The sequence below is a fragment of the Conger conger genome, chromosome 16 (assembly GCF_963514075.1).
Source record: "Conger conger chromosome 16, fConCon1.1, whole genome shotgun sequence".
Lineage (NCBI taxonomy): Eukaryota > Metazoa > Chordata > Actinopteri > Anguilliformes > Congridae > Conger > Conger conger.
Genome location: NC_083775.1, coordinates 21,578,086 through 21,600,989, shown reverse-complemented (window position 1 = coordinate 21,600,989; position 22,904 = coordinate 21,578,086). Strand labels below are relative to the sequence as shown.

Genomic DNA, 22,904 nt, shown 5'->3' with positions numbered 1-22,904 from the left:
TGGTAGTGAAGAGAAACGGCCTTTTGTCCCTCAGTTTATAATTCGCCATAGGCTATACCTGTTGCATCTCCCGGCTCTCTGTGTGGTTTCAGATTTCTTACGCACATGGGCTGTGAGTTCTCTCTTAACGTTGAGAGCAACCCCCCAAGAGGTTGACACCGTTCAGCGGAATTCTTTCGGCATGTGTGAGATTCAGATTGGCCTTAGAACAGAAGCTGACTGCTTTTGGATCAGTAAGGCTAATTGCTCTTGAGGTAGTCATCGGATTGGCTGATGACTCAGTGACTAATTTATTGGTATTTATTTGACTTATTTTTTGGTCTTCTGCTGCTGTCGCCCATCCACTTCAATGTTCAGAGGTGTATACCACGGTTATTTGAGTTACTGTAGTTTTCCTGACAGCTTGAACCAGTCTGGCCATTCTCTGATCTCTCGCCATTAATGTGTTTTAAAAAAGAAAATGTAAAACCAATAAACACCAATGTCAATTCCAATGGGAAAGTGTGAAAGAACCGGACTGCCTTGCTGTCCTCGGACGTACAGGCACCCAGGTGGCATCTTTTCACTGGGCTACGCTACACAGGAGGACTATGCAACTAGCAGCAAGCCAGATCCACGAAAGAGGTCACTATTCTGCAGGGATGGATTCCCTGCTGTTCATTAACCCCGCCCCTCCCCATAAACACGCACATATGCTGAGCTACAGGACAGCCAACGGTGCACTACCCTGAATCCTCTGTAGTTGGCTCCTTTCACTGCTTTTATTCTAAATGTTGCTCACTATTCCCTTCCTGTGTAGTTAGCCACACCATTACATTACGCAGCATCGCCAGTGGTAGTTGAGTGGGTGGAAGGAAGTCGGGCAGGGTTTCCACCCATTTTATGCCAGTTGATGGCATTTCCTGCACTGCTAACAGGAATGAGAGTGAAAGGTTCAAATCCTTGTGGGGTGGTTTATTTGGAAATTATGTCTGTTCACTTGATATTTTCACTTTCAGTTCAATCCCCGGATTGGAAATCTGCAACATCTTCTCTACGTATTTGTTTTCTGGACTCATGTCCACCCCAGCATTTATTGTATTTTTTCCATCTGGAATCTTCAAGAATATCAGGTTTTTTCTGAGAGCAAGTGTCCCGAACTTGATCTACACACCCCTCCCTTTTGTGCTGCCTATCATTATAAGCATACCAGCAATGCTCCAAGTGTTACATGATTTAAAAGGGCTAATCTAATGCATTAATTTTCTACAATGTGTCCTGCAACAAAGAAAGTGTGCTTGACTGACTGGATGAATAAATGAGTCGAGTCCTCATGGTATCAGCTCAGCTTCTGTGATCTCATTGGCCCTTGAAAGCCGTTGTTGCTGTTCCTGGTATCGCCACAGCTCCAAGGCTGGCCCAGCCCCCCGTCCTTATCTCCCAGCTTGGGTTGACCTGTCCGCCATCTGTCTCCCCCACGCCACCTCTATCTGAATGCCTGTGGCCTTGGTCACCAGAGTCCACCAGCAGTGCAGTATGGGGGGCGATGCTATTTCAAGGCTCCACCTCTCGAGCTCAAAGCTGTGGTAACTTGCCCTGTGGGGTGGCTGTGGCTTTGATTCTCTCAACAGAAATAGTTGACGCAGTGAGTGGTGACCTCACCCTGGATTGACATCTGTCATGGAGTGTGGCCAAAGGAGGCCAACCATGTCGGATGCTAATTCTACAGCTGCAGAGACTGCGTGTAGTCCCCAACCCCCACCAGACCAAAGAAACCACCCGCTACACAGTGGTCCGTGCCGCTTGACTGCTCCAGAGTACAGAAGGGCTGCTGCTGCCTCTGTTTATCTGTGTCGGGTTTAATTTGTTTAAGCAGACAGCATGCTGCATGTGGAGCTGCGGGGTTTCGGAAATGAAAGGCCAGACAGGATCCGAGCCAGCTTGCTCTATTAGATATCAGACTCCTCTTTCCTGCGTGCTTGTGTTTGATTTGGAACAGAGCTGCAATTAAAGAACCAAATGGAAGAAGGGCAAACCTCTCAGGGGGCTGAGTCTGCCTGAGAGTGGGAGGGGCTACATATGGTGAGATGTTTTTTAGTGGAGGGGGGAGTGAGTTTGTGATGAGTGAGAGGGGAGGGGGGGAGGGGGGTGGAGGAACCAGTGTTACCTGCCCTTCACTGTCACACCTATGGTCCCTCCCCTAGCACTGTGTGTTTACAGTGCACATAAGGGCGAGGTATCTAAGGAATGCCTCTCTCTCACCCTCTGCTATGTTACCTAGCTGCTATTTCAGCATTCCAAGATGAGTTGCTACACCCAGTTCCACGGGAATAGGGGGGTTTGGGCTTGGGGGGGTAAAGCTTTCTTGTACCCTGAATCATTGACTCACTTTGGACCGCGGTTGCGGAAAACCTTGCCCAGCGCAGCAGTGACAAGGCCCATTACCCATGAGCTGAAGGTTGGAAGGCATTACTCAGTGTTGCTATAAACAGACCTGGACTGTAGCCTGGTGTAATAGGAGTGTAAGAGAATACAGGAGATATTCAGAATCGTGATATTTTAAAAATAAAATAAAATCTGCCTTTATTCTTGACAATTCTTTCAGTTTATTCACATTTTAACATTTTGGGCGGGTTTCACTGACACAAGTATACTGTATGCTAATACTGGACTAAATAGAATTTTGTTTGAAGAATCTCCATTCTAAATTGAATTTAGTCTAGGACTGGGCTTAATCTGTGTCTATGAAACCAGACCTTTGAGCATTCAAAGTTTTCAATGACAGATAGAGTGGGGGACAGAAAACTATTTTTTGCATATTTGCAGAATTCTTGTCACTTTTTCATTAAACCACACGGCAACTGCGTGCTATGTTAAAAACTGCATTTCATAACAATGCAGTGCTCTCAAGTGTTTCTTTAATATATTCACTAAAATATGAAGACACAGTATTTCTCTTTGACAAACAAACGATGTGTGAACTGACATACGCACATAAAAAAATGCACCAGTGGCTAGAACAATGTTTATACCTCTTATATTTGTAATTATTTATTCCATCGTCTTTATTTTCTGCTGATATCTATGGCTCACGATCCGCCCATCTTCCCTCATGCAGCATTGATCCCACCGTTGACAGCAAATTGCAAAATCAATGCAGAGTGGGGCCTGGTCCCAGCAGTCGACCCCGCCCTGACCCTCTGGAAGATCTCCCTGCTCTTCTCCCCCGTGGAGCCGTGTGTTCCACCTCTCTACTCCCACTCTCAGCCACTAGCCTCCATTACACGTGGCTGTTTCTGGCTACAGGCAGTGAGTTGATATTTCAGGTCCAGTCACATCTTGTTGGGGTTCTCCTGTTGTCCCCTTTCCTTTTTAAATCTGGCCTGTTACCACTGGTTAATGAATTTCCATCCCCATCTCATTCTGAAATTTTCTCATTCTGATACGGAATAACTGCTGGTTATCAATCAGGTGGGGACTAACGCGGTTGTGGTGAATTGAGTATTTCCTTGTTGCGGACTGCCCTAGCTTCCCTGTGCAGAGGTGGGGGGAGAGTAAGGGTGAGGCACTAAAGCAGACCATAGATATAATTACCACCCCATATCCCCACCCCACTCCCCAACCCCCAGCCCCCAAAATAGGTTGTTTTGGCCGAGCATGCCAGTCCCATGCTTATCACATGATTACCCTCCTCCTTGAAGGCATACACATATTTTTATGGCTTTGGATTCTGCAGTGGCTTTTGAAAAAGGTTGGGTCATGTGACGGGGGTCACAGTACAAACATATGCTGGATTAGGGTCAAGTCGGTAGTGTACTGTACAAGCACGCTCAGCTAGGAACCAACTTTTCTGTTTGTTCGCAATAGTGGAGTGTCAGTAATGACAGTTTCCTGAAAAGGCAACAATACTGCTAATACAGTGAGAAAATAAAAAATAACTGAAAAGAGAACAATCTAGAAATTATAAGATAGGATTTCAATAGAGAATAAGAAAAACGCCCTGAAGGTGTTACGAAACTTGATATGATTATTATGCACGCTTTTAATCCAATCTCCTTTGGACCGTGTCTTGCAGCAAACACGACAATAGCTTTTCTGAACTGATATGTGGTGATGCTATTTCCATGGTTCCATGCGTAATACCACCATCAAATGTCATTGGGTGTAAAGTAGCAAATCCCTTTGTAATGCCCCCTTCCCTTTAGATTTTCAGAAGTGTACACTTTAGAATAATCTGAAGTGGTTTACGTTTTAGCAATCACAATTCAAATTCACTGGTTTGCATTCCTGCAGTACACTGGCTGCAGGGCAAAATTCTTTCTGAACTGCATCAACCTAATTCATAACTTATACATATCTGTTCCTACCAGCAACATTGAATCAGTATGGTTATCTAATGGTTTGTGCTTTTTCCTGTCCTTGTTGGAAAGGGCTGACTTCTGTTCTGAAACCTCAGACTCAAGGCTGCAGGGCTGGGCTGCATTTTGTGCACACTCTTTGTGGGGTTCACGCACCCTATATTACAAGATAAACTAAATCTCTAAATAAATTGCCTCACTGGATTTGCTGGAGAGGACTACCGTTTAAAGTGGAAACTGTATGACCATATACTGCACATACCAGAAATATAATAAAATAAATACTTCATCAAAATTTTTAATATACTGTATTGTCTATGTTAGAAAACACATTCTCATTAACAAGCCTCATTTTCTGCATGCAATGTATACTACCTTTTAAATGCTTGAATGTTTTGTAAGTGATACAATCTAATGTATCATTTACACCACCATAGTTTGTGACATTTATTCAAATCTTCATTATAAATGTTCAGATATTTATGGTTAAAAATATAAAGACTAAATTGCAGACAGGACACCACCTGTTAAAAAAGATAAGTAGATAACCATCATATACATATAATACCCATGTGTGACCACTTTATAGGTGTTTTGACTGATCTAATGACATCTTGTTATCTAAACATTGATAGATTCAAGGTCTTTGTTAATTGTACACTAGAATTTCTGTGACTAGAATTTCAGTCTTTGCTCTGCATCAGCAAAAAAAAAATTGTTATAACCTCATAATTAATATGTGATCATGGTGCAGTTGCCATCTCTAACTCAGGATAAAATGAGTGTTGCAAAGCCAAATAGTTTTCAAATGTTTTATTTCTTTAAATGGTCATAATTAGATTTGAGTTGTTGGTTTGGAAGTTGTATTCTGTATTGTTGTTGTTGTTGTTGTTGTTGTTGTTGTTGTTGTAGTTGTTGTTGTTGTTTTTGTTTTTTGTTTTAGAAAAATACATTTTCATGAATGTAGCAAATCTTGTTGCAGTTATTGTTTGGGGGATTTTGTGTTTCTCTCAGCAGCTCTATGCAGGGCTTCTCAGACATTCCAAATGCCCTAAATTAATCAATTATTTTTTCAGTTGCATAGGTCAGAATAGTGAGCTACAGTATTTCAGTGCAACAAAGCTAATTGAAACGCTACTAATTCAGGCCGTCCTACACACATGTCCATGACTCTTCCCTGATAGCTACAGTAGGCTACCATGCAAACAAGGACAGCCAGATTTGTATTTGTATTTAAGAAGAAGGACACTGGATGACAGTCATATGGGGAATTGTTTTGCGCTGGGCAAGAACAGATCTAGCCCAATTTAGCTGGCAGTGTGGCAGGTATGCAGTCCGGTTAAATACAGGAGCGATGGCTTTAAACATGGTTGTTGGTAGGTCCTCCCATTCCAGGCATTCTCTGCTCAATCGCTGGTGTGAATCATCTCTATAGAAACCGGATGAATTTACACGGGCCATGTGCTTACAATGTGAGGATGCTTGTACAATGATTCTGGTTAATATAATCGTCCAAGCCCTTTTTCTTTTTCTCTCTTTTTATGTATGTTTATTTTTTACAAATCATGTTTTGCATTCTGACCACCTGTGGTTTCCGGTATGCATTTTAACTGTGTGTATCCTAATAGCTCATGCATTTATTTATTTTTGTAGGTAACCATTTAGGCCTATTTAGAATAACCTGTTGCAATAATGGAAATAGGTTGTTTCAGAAACAGACAAGTTGACTCAACACCACGTAACATGAGAGGTGGGGGGTGGGGGATAAAGAATGAAAGATAAAACGCCCTCACATTGACTGTAAAGGGTTAACTCAAATATGCGTATGGTGCGCCTCTGAGTCCCGCCTCCTGGGTGAGGTAGCAAATTTCAAACTATCACACCACTCTCTCCGCCCCGCCCATACCCTGACCACATTGAAATGGTTCAGTTCTGTTTCCCAATGTTATATTCGGCATCTTCATCCCCGCTAGTCGACCTCACAGTACCCCGTGTGTAGACCTACCTCAACATTACCCTAGTTATAGCAGGGGGCTACAACAAGTGAGATTTAAATCTTCCTGTTACACCTGCTCACCTCTCAACTATAAAATTACCTTCTGACGAATCAAGACAAGCTGTAACGGAGATGCTGCCGGCAGTTCGGATGCAGGCTATTGGACTGGCATTGAATGCAGTTGTCCTGATGACCTGCCTTGTCCAAACTCGTAAGTCATTACGTGTTTTGTCAAATATATTTCAGGCTGTTTATTGACGTTCGATTGCAAGTATATTCTAAATTAATGTCACGTTTATTACGTTACTTTAAAATAGCCTACTAATTTTTGGGAACAAGTAGGCTAATGTTTTAACTAAGATGTTTTGCAGCCTATGCCTAGTGGAAACTATGTTGCCTATAGTTTTCTTATTGTTTGCATATGTTTCCCGATTATAGGCCATATTGATGAAATCGTAATGATGTAGCTTTGCAGATAGATTAGTTGGTTTCTGCTTTTGGTTGAATTGAAATGGCTTATTAGGCCTACTAGTTAGCTGTGATTATTCGTTCCTTAGCATTTGGTGCAACTATTTAGCGGGCAAGCTTGTTGTAGCTAAATTCCCATAACTGGCCATTGGGACGCGACAGGTTTTCAGACTACTGAGGAAAAAGTGTAGATCACTTAAGTGGCCGAAGAATTCTCACTTAAAGAAATTAGTCTGACTTGCTACTGGCTGTTCGGTTACCCAGGCTGCCGGTGATTGCTGTGCGTTGTGTTTATTTTACCGGCGTTTGGATGAATGGGCCTTGCCCTCCGATTTCTGATTCGTTCTCTCGTGAATAACGTGAGATTCGATAGCCAATCAGAAAGAGGTATGTGTTAAATTGCCAGCATCCTGTAGTACGATGTCAAACGAGGTCTTCGGAAAGTCCGGTTGTCATTTCCAGTAGGCTAGTGGGGCGCGGCTCACAGTGAGAAAATTTTGCGTGGACATTAGGCAATAGCTAGCCTTTATAGCAAAGCAATATTATTTTAGTCAGTTCTACCATTTCTGTCAGTTCCGGCTCTCAGAATAAGCTGTATATCAGTGGCTCATCTCTTCTAATTTGAAGTAGCTATACGGTTGCAAATATATCAGATATTTGGCAGTCCATTTGTCGCTAGCGTGCTGCTTAAATAATGTCATTCTCCAACAATTCCCCCCCCATCTTTCCTGGTGGCCTTGATGTGTAGAACGATAATTTAAGGGTGTGGCGTGTCAGGGGCAGATAAGGTTGGATAATGGCCACAACACAAAAAACCTCCTTGATCTTGAATTAGTTTGTGTTTCGTTTGTGCCTGGAGAACAATTGTTTATGTCAAAAGAAGTTTATGTCAATATATAATTCCTAAATTCCCCAGTATGCACCAGCCACTTCAAAGGGCTTTAAAGGCGGAACTATTTTAAGGAATTTAGATGTTGAGTCTGAAGTAACGAAACGATATACCCGTAGCTACAGGGACTTCTTTATCTGTTATACGGTTCCCATTTTAGTACGGTATAGCTACTGTAAAACGGTGTGCCCTTTCGAGGCACACGCTTACTTCCCGGACGTGCAAGTCGGGGAAGTACGCGCGCAGAGAGTGAATGCGTCTACGCCTGCAACTCGTTATCCGTATTACGACAACAACCATTAATATGCTATTTGTTTTTAGCACTTTTGAAAATATATAATTTGGCGGCACAAAATGGGCCAGAAAATTATTTCAACCACGTAAACAAGTGTGACGTCGGATCATGTCACATACACCGCAGTTTGTTGCGATACTTAAAATTGTTCCATGTGAAATATAGGCTACCACAGTCAAGCGCCATTATGTGTAAAGTATAGAGTATCCCTCTATTATGCTCCTGTTTCATATATATTTTATGAAGTCGTTTTTGCTATCGCGATTAAATGTACTGGTTCGCATTCCTGCAAGGACTGAATGACAGAATTATAGCCTACAGGAATCCTTCTGAACCACACCGACCCGTTTCGAATTCTATGGCGAAGCTTTTGAAGCTGAGTCGAAGTTGTGCATGGCGCTTTGCAGCCACACGTGACACTGCCCGCAGACGACATAATGCTTTATCAATGTTTAGGCTATGTATTTACACACAACTCTATTTGGGAATGATTAACTCCAAAATGTAATAGAAATTGCATTAGTAGGCCAGAATTAATTTTTTCATTATTTTTATTTTATCTTTTCCATTTCAGAAGAATTACTGACCATCTAAGGCATTCATTTGCATTGTTCGATTTCCTGTGTGCTTATCAGGAGTGATTCACCGCTTACAAATAAACAAATTGCACAGTGGGATGTCTGATGAAGCAAATCAGGCAAAAAGAAAAAAGAGAATAACCCACAGGTGCAGAACCCCTTCAGGGTGTTAGATCAACAAGTCCACTTTGAGAAATGGACACCACACCTCGACATTGAAAGGGCTCTTTAGAAAATTGTATACTGGAGCCATTTTACTTCTCAGAGCCTGTGGATACCTGCTCAGAGCAGAGGTGTTGTGTCTAATCGTTGGTGAACTGCAGGGGCTTATGCACAGTCACTGATCTTTACCCAGGTTTATGCTCAGTAACCTGGGAGAATTCCTGTGGAGCCTGGAGGCAGCAGGAGAGACTTAACTGGACTGAATTAAAACATGTTAAAGGTTTGCCACTGGATTATTCATTGGCATTTGAACATATAGTGAAGGGGAAGGCGATAAAAAGCCATTGAATACAGGGTCAAGGGGGCTGCTTTTTTAACACACACAAACACACACACATATGCATGCACACACACACACACTAAAACAAATACTCACATATTCACACGTCTGCACACAGACATACACACACCCACCAAACACACAACTGCAACAAGACATTCAGGGTATGCGTACAGTCACTGAAGTATGTGGTTACTTCTCAGTTGCAGAATGACTGTTGACTGAAACCTCTATATTTCCTGTTAGTGTGTGAGAGAGTCATAAAAAATAAATAATTTGACTGGCTGATGTGACTCTTTACTTTTAAGTTTCTTAGTTTGTTTTGTGTCTTTAATGTACTGACTGTGGCAACATAGTGGCAACATGGTCATAGGTCACACCATCGTCTGTCTCTGGGTTTTGAGGGTTTGGAAAATACAGTTGTGCAGTGGGGTTCTTCCTTAATTAAATCATTCATGTAAACAGGGTGGTCAGATGATCAATCAGCAACATGGTGTTTTTTCCCTTGGTCTGCTAAACCCCACTGTGATATAGTCATAATCTCACGGTGACACAAACTATGGTGGAATAGATTGGGGCAGGTACTTTTCCCACATAAGTACCTAACCTTCTCTGAATGCCTGTTAATTTGGTTTCTGCTTTCTGCGTTTTCTTTTTCTCCTCTATTCAATTTTAGTCATCACACACCAGTCTGTGACCTCAGAGGTTTGACAGTTTCTTCCTGGCCAGTAAAAACGTCCCCTCCCCTGTCACAGTGCTCCTGTGCAAATAAATTAAGGGGAACTTCTATGATTGGCAATTGCCGAGTGGTGGTGTGATTTAAGACTCCTCCCCCTTCTTTTCTCTGTTGGAAACAGGTGCCTATTGTCAGTGTTTGGATGCCTGAAGGAGCGCAAAATACGTCGTCATGGGAGATTCTCGCCAGGGAACCAATCTCCCTTGGCAAAAAGCTCTATGAGTCACCATACATAGCATATGTCATTGCCTTAGGCACTGCTTCACTGTCAGGACGCAGGCTGTACAGGGGGCCTGTGATAGCATCACTAATACAGTAATAATCCTGTGCCTAAGTGGTATGTCTATATGCAGGGCTTGGAGGGGGTGGCTGGTCAATGGTAAAATTTAGCTCTTTTTTTCCCCGCTCTCCATGCCCCCGAGGTTGATACCTATGCTGTCGTAGTGCCCGTCACTCCCTTCTGAAAGACAAACACAAATGGGTGTGTGCTGGTTAGGCTGAGTGCCTTAGTTTAATGTCAAAGAGCTGAACAATTTGAGCCTGTTCCTCCCTTCACTCAGGGGTTTCTCATGGCATGAAAAGAAGATGCGTTTCCTTGTCACAGTTCATATTCTGTACAGTCAGTTGTTTTCAGGCGATGTCCTTTGTCATGGGGATGCTCACTGTGGTGGATGTGCGTGCATGTGTGCGTGGGTGTTTATGTGTATGTGTGTGTAGACCAGTCCGTTTCCCTCCCCCATCTTGTTTGCCATTGTATGACCTCCCCCTCCCCCACAGCAGTGACCTGCTACTTAATTATTTATTCAAGCTGGAAGACCACACTGCCCTCACCCATACATGGTCTTTTTAAAGACGGCAGGCTGTTATTTAAAATTTTTGTTCAAATTTAAAATAATTTGGGGGCTGTTGTTTTGGTTAAACTCCTTTTAGAAAAAGCTTCCCCTGGCGATGGGAAAGTATGCGATTAACCAACATTCCAGCTCACATAGCTCACATCCTGTTCCTGTAGCAATACTGCGTTGATCTCACAAGCGCTGTGCTGCTCTTGTTGCAATTAATAATTTCCTGGCTTTAGGTTTCAGAGAGTGCATCATTGTGAGCTTAGCTAACCACAGAGCTGTAATGTAAAACAGTATAGATTTATAATTAAACCGTTGCAACTATGTACCCGTTGAAACATTAACTTAATTGAAAGAAGCATGAGTTCTGCCCCTGAGTTTCCATTTCTCGATTGGGTGCATATGATGTGACGTCCCCTGTCAAATGACAGAGCAGGCTTTGGGGGTTTTTAGGGAACTGGAAACAGGTTCTTGACCTTACCACTACTCGACAGGTGGAGCAGTTACCTGCAACTCGAGGCAGTTCCAGTGTGGAAATAGGAAGTGCATCACGCAGAAATGGGTGTGTGATGGGATGGACGACTGTGGCGATGGCACTGACGAGCTTCCTGAAACCTGCCGTGAGTTACACCCCCCCCCCTCAGTGCATTACATTACATTACGTTTCGTTACATTACATTACATTACATTACATTCAGTGTACAGAACGATGTACGGATGTATGTTAGTCTCAGGAATTCAAAAATGCAATTTCACCAAGTAGGCACAGAATGCCCATTCATAATCAAGTATATTATTCATCTTTAGTCTTAATCTTTACCCCAGTAACTACAAGTCGCAGAAATTAAAACTCAAATCCGCAGTGGAAGTTGGTCATATGAAGAGGCGGTCAGCAGCACAATCTTACACAGCTTGGTCGTATTTCACATTGCGACATCACTTCTGTTGTGGGTTTGGCTTTATTTTACTATTCGGGGCGGGTTTTCTATGCCAGCCCTGGTATTGCTACTTGGACAGTTGATTATTCTACGATCGGACGGCGATGGTCTCACTCTCGCCCTGTGCGTATTCCCTCTTCAGGAGCCAGAACCTGCTCGTCGGCGGAGTTCAGCTGCGGGGGGCCGCTGAACCGGTGCGTGCCAGACGCGTGGCGCTGTGACGGGAAGCCTGACTGCGAGAACGGGTCTGACGAGGCCCAATGTGGTGAGCGCGGGGCCCGCCCTTCCTTCCGCCTCCCAACGGTTACGCCACCAGTAACTTCAACACGAAAAAATAACCACCTCAAATCAACTCGATTTATTGCGTAAAATGTCTTTTAACATACAAAAGAGGGAAACGGAACAGGACATTGAAGTGTGAAATCTGTGGCTGTTTCTCCTCAGTGCCCCGGAGCTGCACGGACGATGAGTTCCGCTGCGGCAGCGGGCAGTGCGTGTCGGTGTCCTTCGTGTGCGACGACGAGGCCGACTGCGACGACGGCACCGACGAGGCGTCCTGCCGGCCCGCCACCTGCAGCAGCTCCTCCTTCCGCTGCAACTCCTCCAAGTGCGTGCCGAGCCTCTGGGCCTGCGACGGGGACGCCGACTGCCTCGACGGCTCGGACGAGTGGCCCCAGAACTGCGGCACGCCCGCCCCGCGAGGCGCCTGCCCCGGCCACGAGTTCCGCTGCGCCAGCGGAGAGTGCGTGCACAGCAGCTGGAGGTGCGACGGGGCCCCGGACTGCGTGGACCAATCGGACGAGGCCAACTGCAGTGAGTGCCTGCTCCCTACCGCACGGGCATGAGGGCATCTGTCCTTCATATGAGCATGTCTGTTACATGTCCTTTATAGACCCGGGTAATTACCCTTTCAACTGATGGAGCGCAATCAGCCCATCATGCAATCATAAGTACATGTACCAACACATACAAATACCATATCATTCCCTGAATTGCAGTACAATTTCCTCTGATATATCTTTTATTGTCGTATTTAGTAGACTGTAGTGTATGTACTGTTTGCTATAGCCCTTGCTGTTACGTTTATTGTACCGTTTGCTATGTTATACCCTGCAGTATAGTTTTGGCTATACTTTTCACATTACCTGCTATATTTAGCAAAAACTCTTGATAAAGCCACTATGTATCTGTGGTGTGCAGCCCCCCTGTCCAGATACGGACAGGGGGGCAGCAGTAGAAATGGGTGGGGTGGGGTGGTAAAGTGGCACAGCAGGACCCTCTCTGACCGCCTCTGACCTCTGACCCCCTCGCTTACCTTTCAGGTCGCTCCTCCTGCCAGCCGGACCAGTTCCCGTGTAACAACGGCGCCTGTATCCCTGGCATCCGGCAGTGTGACGGCGAGTACGACTGTAGGGACCAGAGTGACGAGCTGGGCTGCGATAACGGTGAGTCCCCCCAGCCCAAACTGTCCAGTCAGTTCAGATCTAAGCTGGAGCCGAGGCCTCTCTATGGCTGCTTGCGCACAGAGCCCGACCAGACCCAGCCACGGCAGGATTAGCCTCTGGGTCTCGGGGTCAGCGGCTGGCCATGCCACCAGACTCACTCTCCTTGTATGTTTGTAGTCAGAAAGCTGCGGGCCCAAAAACAAGGTACTTAACCAAAATGTCTTCAGTTAATACGCCCGCAGCCATGCATTATGGGAACATATTTACATTAATATAATAATACCTAAGGTTTTTTCTTGTTTTTTGTTTTTTTAAACCTGGGCCTGTTAACAGGGTTAGTTCTGTGCGGTTACTGTGGAAGTTACTGTGGAGTTACATTACATTACATTACATTATTGGCATTTGGCAGACGCTCTTATCCAGAGCGACGTACAGTTGATTAGACTAAGCAGGAGACAATCCTCCCCTGGAGCAATGCAGGGTTAAGGGCCTTGCTCAAGGGCCCAACGGCTGTGCGGATCTTATTGTGGCTACACCGGGATTAGAACCACCGACCTTGCGTGTCCCAGTCATTTACCTTAACCACTACGCTACAGGCCGCCTCGTTACTGTGGAAGTTACTGTGGAAGTTACTGTGGAGTTACTGTGGGGTTACTGTGGAAGTTACTGTGGAAGTTACTGTGGGGTTACTGTGGGGTTACTGTGGAGTTACTGTGGAGTAACTGTACTGTAAATCTGTGTCGGCTGTGCATTGCTGGGGCCCTGAACCTGCTTTTCGGAAGGAACCGGCCGTAACCCCTCCATATCCCCCCTCCACCCCCACAGTGAGCAAATGCGAGGGACCGGACAGGTTTAAGTGCCGTAACGGGGAGTGCATCAGCGCAGACAAGGTGTGCGACCGAGTGCGCGACTGCAGGGACTGGTCTGACGAGCCGCTCAAGGAGTGCGGTGAGTGAATCGCCACGTTTTACTGCGGAACCAGGAACTAATCCAACTGTGTTTTTATAACTCACTTAGGCCTGTTGCATATTTGGTTTCTCATGTGACATTTTCTTCACCTGACCCAGGTACTGACGAGTGCCTGCGCAACAATGGCGGCTGCTCCCACGTCTGCAAGGACCTGAAGATCGGGTTCCAGTGCCTCTGCCCCGCCGGCTTCCGACTGGTGGACGACAAGCGCTGTGAAGGTAAGGCCCCCTTCCCCCAGCTACCCCCCAGCCCACCCAAGCCAGGGCCTGCAGCTCCCCAATATACACTCTTATCCCCCTACCCACAGAAGTCACGATAAGCTGTGAATACCAGGCTGTTTGGTTTGTGCAACAGCAGGTTTTGTGCACATGTTTGAGAGCTGGGCCAAATGCATTGGGGCTATCTGAGACTTCAGTTGGCAGACCCCCCCACCTAGTTACTGAGTTTGTTTTGGCCGACACGCCATTCCCTGGTGGTACCGTGTAGGTCAGTGATGCGCACAGCCAGCTCCCAGCCCCATATCAGTCACCTCTGCCCTCAATGAGTCAGCAGCCTCCCCCACACCTCCACCCCACTATGCCCTACCTTACGAAATGTGCCTCCTGAAAATGTATTGGTGGAGATGGTGGAAGGGTAGCTTGCTTTTCATGTGGCACAGGGGTTTGAAGCTTATGAAAAAGAGGCAGGCAACCCGTCATTAATACATGCAGATACACATTTCAAATATTGTGTCTGAAATATGGCCCATCCCTGGGAACCTCCTGCCACAATGCTGACCCCTGACCCCTGACGCATCGCTCTGTCTCTGCCACTGTCTCCCCTCACAGACATAAATGAGTGTCTCAGCCCAGACACCTGCAGCCAGATCTGTGTCAACCACCCGGGCGGGTACAAGTGCGAGTGTGAGGAGGGCTACCAGCTGGACCCGGCAACCAGCGACTGCAAAGCTATCGGTGAGTGGACGCGCCAGTCCAGGGAGATTTACACATTTCCGTGTTTTTCATCCACCCTAGATACATCAAAGCTTTTGTTTCATGTAAATTTGTTTCCATAAAACAATGTTCTACAATATATAGTTTGTAAAAGTTTTTTCACTCCAGTGAGCTGACCTTGTATCATGCAGCATTGACGTATTTGCCCCCGCTCCCCTTCCCCAGGCTCGGTGGCCTACCTGTTCTTCAGCAATCGGCACGAGGTGAGGAAGATGACGCTGGATAGTCGGGAGTACACGCAATTCATCCCTCAGCTGAAGAACGTGGTGGCGCTGGACATGGACATCCCAACGCGCAAAATCTTCTGGTCTGACCTGTCCCAGAAGAAGATCTACAGGTGAGAGCACTCCACCTGGGTCACCCCACCTTTCCCTTCACCACCATCGCTATTCTCTCAGATGACTTGGGAGATGCATGGCAGCCATTTTGTGTCAGAACAGCTGAGGTGGGGAGGTTGAAAGCATATATTGTTCCAGTTCTTGTTCAGCAAACGTGCATTTTGTTATACGGTGTGTGTCTGAAGGCTAATCCCGTCTCCCCTCCCCCTCCTCTCAGCACCCATATGGACCTGGCTCGTAACTCCTCCCACCACAACACTGTGATTGGCAAAGACATCGAGGCGCCCGAAGGGATCGCCATCGACTGGATCCACGGCAACCTGTACTGGACTGACAGCATGCACGCCACCATCTCCGTGGCGACCGTGGATGGGTCCCGCCGCGTGACGCTCATCCAGCAGAACCTGGTCAAGCCACGGGCCATTGTGGTCGACCCCTCCCACAAGTAAGCAGTGCCCCCCCCCCCCCCCCCCCCAGCCACCCGGCTGCTCAATCCATAGGCAAGAGATGGAGTGAAAAAGTTTAACTATTGGTTTTAGTGGGACTGTACTATTTGGGTTATAATCTGACTCGTCTTTAGCATTCAGTTTTGGAATTAAAACCCATTCCAAATAAATGGAAAAAGAAAAGAACAGGAGTAAAATGGTTGTTATCTGCTGAGTTTGGAACAGGCACTGACTGCGTTTGTTCTGCAGCTTCATGTTCTGGACAGACTGGGGCACCCCAGCCAAAATCGAGAAGAGCGGGCTGAACGGAGCCAACCGCATCACCCTGGTGTCGGACAACATCGAGTGGCCCAACGGCATCACCCTTGGTGAGTGACGACCTTTGACCTAAACGGACCCCTCCCCCTCCCCTCACCTTCCGACCTTACAGACTGTTGAGCAAGAGAGAAGAACAATGTTCATTTGTACACTGGGGGTATAGTATAGTTGGTGCACATAAAGGCGTGGATGTTTTCTGTGCCATCTGCCCAGACCTGATTAACCGGTATCACCCGTTTTCTCTCTTTATCCCTGTCTCCATCTCTCTATCTCTCTTTTCCCCTCTCTCTTCCCTCTGCTCTCGCTCTCTCTCTTCTGTCTCTCTCTGTCTCAGACATGTTGAGCCAGAGGCTGTACTGGGTGGACTCCAAGCTCCACACCCTCTCCAGTATCGACGTGCAGGGCGGTCAGCGTCACACACTGATCTTGGATCAGCAGAAGCTGGCACACCCGCTCTCTCTCACCGTCTTCGAGGTGAGCCCGCGCGCTGGGGATGCGGGTGGTCCGTATAGCTCTGTTCCCCCGTAATATCCCTGCAGAATTAAGACTGGAGATTGGGGTCGGCAGGAGGAATGTTCCCGGGGAGGCTTGTGAGGCCCACAGTGGGTTTGGGGAGGGCGGTAAGAGGTTTTAAGGCTTCACGTGCTGCCTGCTTACTGCCTCTGGGGTTTCAGCTGGGTTTATCCCACATTGTTTGCCAGGTGGTTCAAAGGGTTTTCATTTCAGATATTTAATGCCTGCATGATGTATCTGAAAATGAAAAAATTAACTTCTGACATTTTTTTGTGGGGGGGAGAGTTACCGCATTTTAGTTTCCAAAAATTGTCTTTCTTATTCAACTGATTAACTAATAAACTGCTCCAAACACATCAGCACTTTCCTTTGTAAATGCACAAAACAGAGTAACGTATGCACCATAAAGGGGTATCATTTCTGCCCGAGACGGTGTTATCGGGCCGGCTTGATTGTTATACATGTATTGATTGGATGGTGTATTGATGAAGGTGACCTGTATTTCCTGCAGGAGAGAGTGTTCTGGACCGACATGGGCAACAACGCCATCCTCAGCGCCAACCGTATGACGGGAGGTAACATCACCGCCGTGGTGGAGCACCTGGCGTCCCCTGAGGACATTGTCCTGTACCACAACCTGAAGCAGCCCGCAGGTAAGGGCCCAGACTGTCATTTCAAATCACACCAAATGCCTATAGCGCTTTTTACTGAATACTGTCGCAGAAAATTAATGAAAAAGAGGAAAAAACCAGGCCTAAAACCTTCAAATGAGCAAATGAGCTGAAAATAGTCACCATGTCTGACGTAGAGACACGGAACCGTACGTACTGTAGCAGATATTACATTTACAAATGGCATGGCTAGCTCCTGGACGTTCCCTTTGTCATTTGTACGTTGGTAATCCTGGATCTGGTTGATAAAGACGTTCCAGTAATGTCTGTGCTGCTGCATTAGATATGGATGATCTGTACCAAACCACCTTCATGAACACTTAAGTTTCATCCAATGAGACAATGACAGAAAGATGAATTATAAGAAGGCAGAGGCATCTGGTGTGCAGGTAGACTGGGTGGGAATGACAGAATGGATTAAGAATGGGGGCAGCTTCCATGGAAAGCAATGGACATCGACTTGAGTCACGATGGGAAAACACGTGTTTGTGCAACGCCTGCTAAATCCCGCTTTTCCTCTTTCGTCAGGTGTGAACTGGTGCACGGCGAGCAAAATCCCCAACGGAGGGTGTGAGTTCCTCTGCCTGCCTGCTCCTCAGATCAACGAGCACTCCGCAAAATACACCTGTGCCTGCCCCGACCACCAGACCCTGGGCCCTGACATGAGGAAGTGCGTGCCAGGTCAGTCCTGTCAAAGTTCTTTTACACTTGTGTGTTTGGGGTTAGGATTACATTAGGGGGTGAGAAAAGGGTGTTTCCCCTTCTGTCTTCTGATATTCACTTCTTCTTAAACAAACACACACACTCATGTAAACACATTTTCACACTTAGTCATTATCTTTAACATCCAATGAAGACACTTCTCATCCTTTTACCTTCTCCCGCCCCTAGCAGCTGGTAGTGTGCCAAACCCGCCTGTCATTGCCGAAGCTGCCACACCACCGGCAAGCGTGCCCCAACGCCCCACTCACCCCTCTACCACCATACCTGCAAATCCGCACTGGGCAAAGTTCCCTCAGTCCACCACGTCCCAGGCCACTGGCAGTCAAGGTTTGTATTGCTCTCCTTCAATTACAAAAATGCTCTCAAGTCCTCTCATGCCTCTCTTATTTCTGATGCGCAGGGCATTTTCTGAATGTGAGGCTTGCCGTAGTCGGTAGCCAGGTTTGGCCATTTAAATTTGAATTCAGTCAGTTATGCTGAAATTATACAAAATCAATTTATTAATTTCAAAAAAGTCTTCATAGCACATTACATCAATGAGTATTTCCACAATTTGTGATTGAAAACTGAAGTGAAATGACAGGACTCCCCAACCCTGATGGACAACAGCATCTTGTGTGGATGGGAAGAAAGCCTCATTGGCTCCCAAAGGAGAGACCGTGTGTCCTTGACTTTTCTCCTTTCTGTGTCAATTTTCTAGGGAACCCCAATGGATTAGCTGCCATACCCAATGAGAACAAGAGCTCTTCCACTGCCCTGTACATAGTGCTTCCCATTGGTGAGTACCTTAGTCTTTTGTGTCCTGAAGTGCTTTACTGAAGAGAAAGCAGCTGGGCAGTCAGTGAAATCAATGGTCATGTGACAGGGAAAGAAGGTATTGAGTGTTGGACTCGAGGGGTAGAATGAGACTTCCGCTCCTCCCACCGTGACATACGGAGCAGCAGGTTCAAATTCCCGGTTAATGGCTCCAATGGCGAGTTTAACTCTCGAGCCAGAATGGCTGAACAGACGTCTCGCGCGTTCAGACTGGATTCGGGGGAGTCTTCTGGTTGCTGACTGGGGCTCGTTTCTCCACAGCGGCCCTGTGTCTGGTGGCTGTCGGCGCTGTCATGCTGTGGAGGAACTGGAAGCTGAAGAACACCATCAGCATCAACTTCATCAACCCCGTCTACCAGAAAACCACAGAGGACGAGGTGCACATATGCAGGAACCAGGATGGATACTCTTACCCATCGGTGAGCACAGCACGTACACACACACACTTGCTTATGTACATGCTCCCCCACACACACACACACACACAAACACACTCAATTGCACATGCTCTTACATACAAAGTATTATTCCTTGGATATATTAACTTTTTAAAGCTTTTACGGTTTTTCTAAGTGTTCTTTTTCACCTCTTCTTTAGCGGCAAAAGGTGAGTCTGGATGAAGACATGGCGTGACGTATCATTCCCTGCGGGAGAGACAAAATCTGGCACAGGGAATCCGAAGAGGAGAGATGAAGGTCGTGTTCACATGCTGCTCTGAGATCTTTTAGTTAGAACCTCTGCAAAAACAAGGATTTTTCTACCGCGGCCCCAGAAGCCAAAGAAGAGAAAAAGACTCCGGAAGTAATGTAGAAACAGATAAAAACACTATCCGTTCCGGTTGCCTGCAGCTCCAACGGTTGCAAGCAAGAAGTGAGAATATCGCAACCAAAGAAGCAAAAACAATACAGACCACATCTTTCACTTCTTCTTTTTTTTTTTTTACTCAGAACTTTTTAAGAATGAAGCAGGGTGTTCCCAAGCCTGAATTGCCAACCGTTGAAATGCCTTGAAAGCACAGTGGGTTTCAACAAACCTGGAGACATGTCTTCAGCTGCACCTCTTGAAATTATGAAGGTCTTTTTTTTTTTTGTTCGATTTTTCTTTTTCTTTTCGTGTTATTGTAAATATTGATTCTGTCCATTGTATTTTTTCAGCGGGTGGGGGTATGGCCTATATCTAAATACATCATGTCTTGCATTAGCTTGAGATTCATTTGAAGGGTTTTATTATTATTTAAAACCAACAGAAACAAATGTAATATTATTTAGATCCAAGAGTTGTTTTTGTGCAATATGGGGACACAAAGTTACAATGATCTCTGCTCCAAATGAACCTGTTTACAAATGGAGGGCTAGCCGAATGAAGCACATAATCAATGTGGTTGAGTGCAGAGCGAAGTGGTGAACATTCTAACATTCTGACCTCTAGAATTTAATCTCTGTACCAAGATTGGCATTGCTTTACTTTTGTGTGTGTTTTCCAAAAAGGTTTTCACCTGCTGCGGTGTAACTCTAGACCTTTCGAGCGATCCTCGTTTGCCTTGTGATGCCATCTCGTAGTTGGCTTGATAATTCGGGCAGTGTTTCACATCGGCAGAAGCAGAGGCAGAGATGCACCAAGGCCAAAGCTCCTTTTGGAATTACTTGATTATCTATGTCTGTCCCAAAGAATATCGGTGGCGAACAGGGTATGCGCGTGGGTGTTGGAGGGTTTGCTCGGCTGAGTTGTTTTTCCTCGTCCTTTCGCGCTTGTCACGTGCTAACCTGGAGGCAGCTTTGAGTTCCTTGTATGCGTTTCTGAATTTCCGTGTTCCTATAAACCAGTGTTGGATCACATGCTGTCCCATCCAAAATGTTCTCGCTTTTATAGTTTGCAAAAGTGTCTAAACTCAACATTTTCTGCTTGACAAGAACCTGTAAGCCTTAAAGGTGTGTAATGTGGCCAAAGGCTGTTTCCAAGACTCAGAATCATGATCACTGACACCAGTTAAAGATGTGCTGTGGGGCGTAAGATGCTGCTGTCATTTCTAAGGATGATATGTCCTGTAGACCAATCAAGACTATTGTCACGTGCCTGCATTAAACCGCATTAGTGCGTAAAAAAAATGTAGTTTAAAAAAAAAAAAAACAGTTTACCTGTGACCCCTATTGTATATGCCAAAGAACTGGCACAATGCTTTGAGGGCCTACGTTTTGCAAATGGTTCCCACGCCTGACCATTAGTTGTTGTTTTTTTTTTCCATCTTCATGACTGGTATCTGTTGGTCAACAAGAATGAAAGCCAAAATGACTGGCACATTTAAAATTCACCAGTAAAACTGCTTGGCCAAACTAAACAGTTCAGGTTTTAGTATCCTGCAATAAAACTTTTTTTTTTAAAGATTATTTTTATTGTGAGAATGTACAATGTTTGACTGTAGCTGGGTAACATGTGAAATGATGAGGAAAGATATTTTTTCAGGCAAGGTGTTGAGTTTACAGGTCAGGTGTATGATATGGATCTTGTGAATTGTCTCTGTGTACTACAGTGGTGGTAGGACGATGTGTTTCTAGTCATAGTAACCATTTATTGTAAGCTGCAGGAGTGAATTTGGTGACTTGTCTGGAAAGTACCTAGCAGATGAAACCACTGTGTCTTTATTAATGCAAATCAAGGAGGGGGATTTACCTGATATAAGCCATTTAAAACTGAATCTGAATGACATGCCCTGAATATGAATGTGTAAATATTTTGTTTATATGTAAATAGCTTTCTTTGCACATCTCTAGTCTTGTACTGTTGAGTCTGTACATTTTTCTTTAAAATATCAAACATTGTATATAAACAAATGCTTTTTATTTATTTCAAAATCTACATCGCATTATTTGCTTCATTCTATTTTAGACTGCTTGACTATTTTGTGAGATTAAACCCTTAAATCTGCCATTTGTATATGTCAGTATAATTTTTATTCTTGTGATTCTACAAATATTGATAATGTTGCCAAGCTGTAATACACCACAATTCATTCTCTTTTCATCTTTTAATGAAGGTAATTCCGGTGTCCTGAAGAATTGATTGAATGATTTTCAATGAATGTAGTTATTGGCTGTTGATAATAATGCCTTAAAAATGGGGCCGTAGTCTTGACAGTAAGAGCTAATTTATTGTTCTAAGTATGTGTGTGCAGGTGACAGGCCTACCACCTACCTAAATACCCTTTTTCATGTTACTGTTTTCACACACAGTATGCTTGCAGTACTGTAGATTGCATGGCGCTAGAGATTGTGCAAGCCAGGAAGTTGACACTTACAGCCTACTGTAAGCTCAGGCCAGTAGCCGGCTTGCTGTCCTGTCAATCTGTCACTTGAAAGAAAAAGGCTTTAAGAAAAATACATGTTGAAGGTTGAAAAGCACATCCAGTAGGCTATGCAATCATGTGGATTGCCCCATTGTGAAGAACATTCCATCAGGAAAAACTAAGTGGCCTTTGTTAGCTTCATATCTTTTGGTACCAGTTTGCACCAGTTGCCTTGCTTGCTGTTTGCAGTCCACTTTGTACTTAATATTGAGTATGTATTTTTACTGTTTTTTTTTGCATATACAATGTAAACATACATGCTTGATCTCTGGGTAATGGCTCCTATTATAGGTAAAAGCAGAACTGACAGGTTTCTGAAGTATATTGTAATGTATTTATTTATCGAATCCTACAATTCACATTGTAAATATGGTAAATCGCACAGCTGTTTTATACTTGCAAACTAAGTTGATTTATTGTATTTTAAAATATGAGCTCAGACCACTAAACCTTGTGTGAATGGTATTTTTTTTGTCCTTTCGATGAGTCCAATTCACTTCAATGTCTTCAACATTTTCTTGACTGTTTTTGACACTGAAAAATTTGAGACTGTGTGCATTCATTAGAGAGAAAATTCTAATCCGGTTTTACAGACAACCATAATTCTCAGTCCAGAAAATGTTTTTTTTTCTATGTTAATATTCTTCTATTATCCCGCCCCATATGTTAATCTGCACCAATAAGCTTTGGATAATCTTAGGCATTTTTTATCATTTGACTGGCTCTTTCAAAATAAACTGGGCCATTTGAAGTAA

General features: G+C 44.9%; 1 protein-coding gene across 2 annotated transcripts; it reads left to right on the top strand.

The window, feature by feature from the left end:
• Nucleotides 1-6,277: 6,277 nt before the first annotated feature.
• On the top strand, nt 6,278-22,598 carry ldlra (low density lipoprotein receptor a). 2 transcript variants are annotated; one of them, XM_061223747.1, is made up of 18 exons: nt 6,278-6,544; nt 11,135-11,260; nt 11,721-11,843; nt 12,023-12,391; nt 12,901-13,023; nt 13,849-13,971; nt 14,091-14,210; nt 14,820-14,945; nt 15,150-15,321; nt 15,540-15,767; nt 16,018-16,136; nt 16,421-16,560; nt 17,111-17,252; nt 17,799-17,951; nt 18,165-18,320; nt 18,694-18,771; nt 19,071-19,228; nt 19,407-22,598. In XM_061223747.1, exons 1-18 carry the CDS (start codon nt 6,466-6,468, stop codon nt 19,440-19,442), a joined length of 2,571 nt encoding a protein of 856 aa, XP_061079731.1. In that variant the 5' UTR covers nt 6,278-6,465; the 3' UTR covers nt 19,443-22,598. The 2 variants fall into 2 exon arrangements, with proteins under 2 accessions (XP_061079731.1, XP_061079730.1); XM_061223746.1 differs by having other exon boundaries at nt 18,162-18,320.
• Nucleotides 22,599-22,904: the final 306 nt, after the last annotated feature.

Coding starts and splice junctions, on each gene's coding strand:
- ldlra (XM_061223746.1), top strand. CDS start 6,466: ATGCTGCCGGCAGTTCGGATGCAGGCTATTGGACTGGCATTGAATGCA. Junction 13,972..14,090: donor CGAGCCGCTCAAGGAGTGCG/GTGAGTGAATCG, acceptor CACCTGACCCAG/GTACTGACGAGTGCCTGCGC. Junction 16,137..16,420: donor GCCCAACGGCATCACCCTTG/GTGAGTGACGAC, acceptor TCTCTGTCTCAG/ACATGTTGAGCCAGAGGCTG.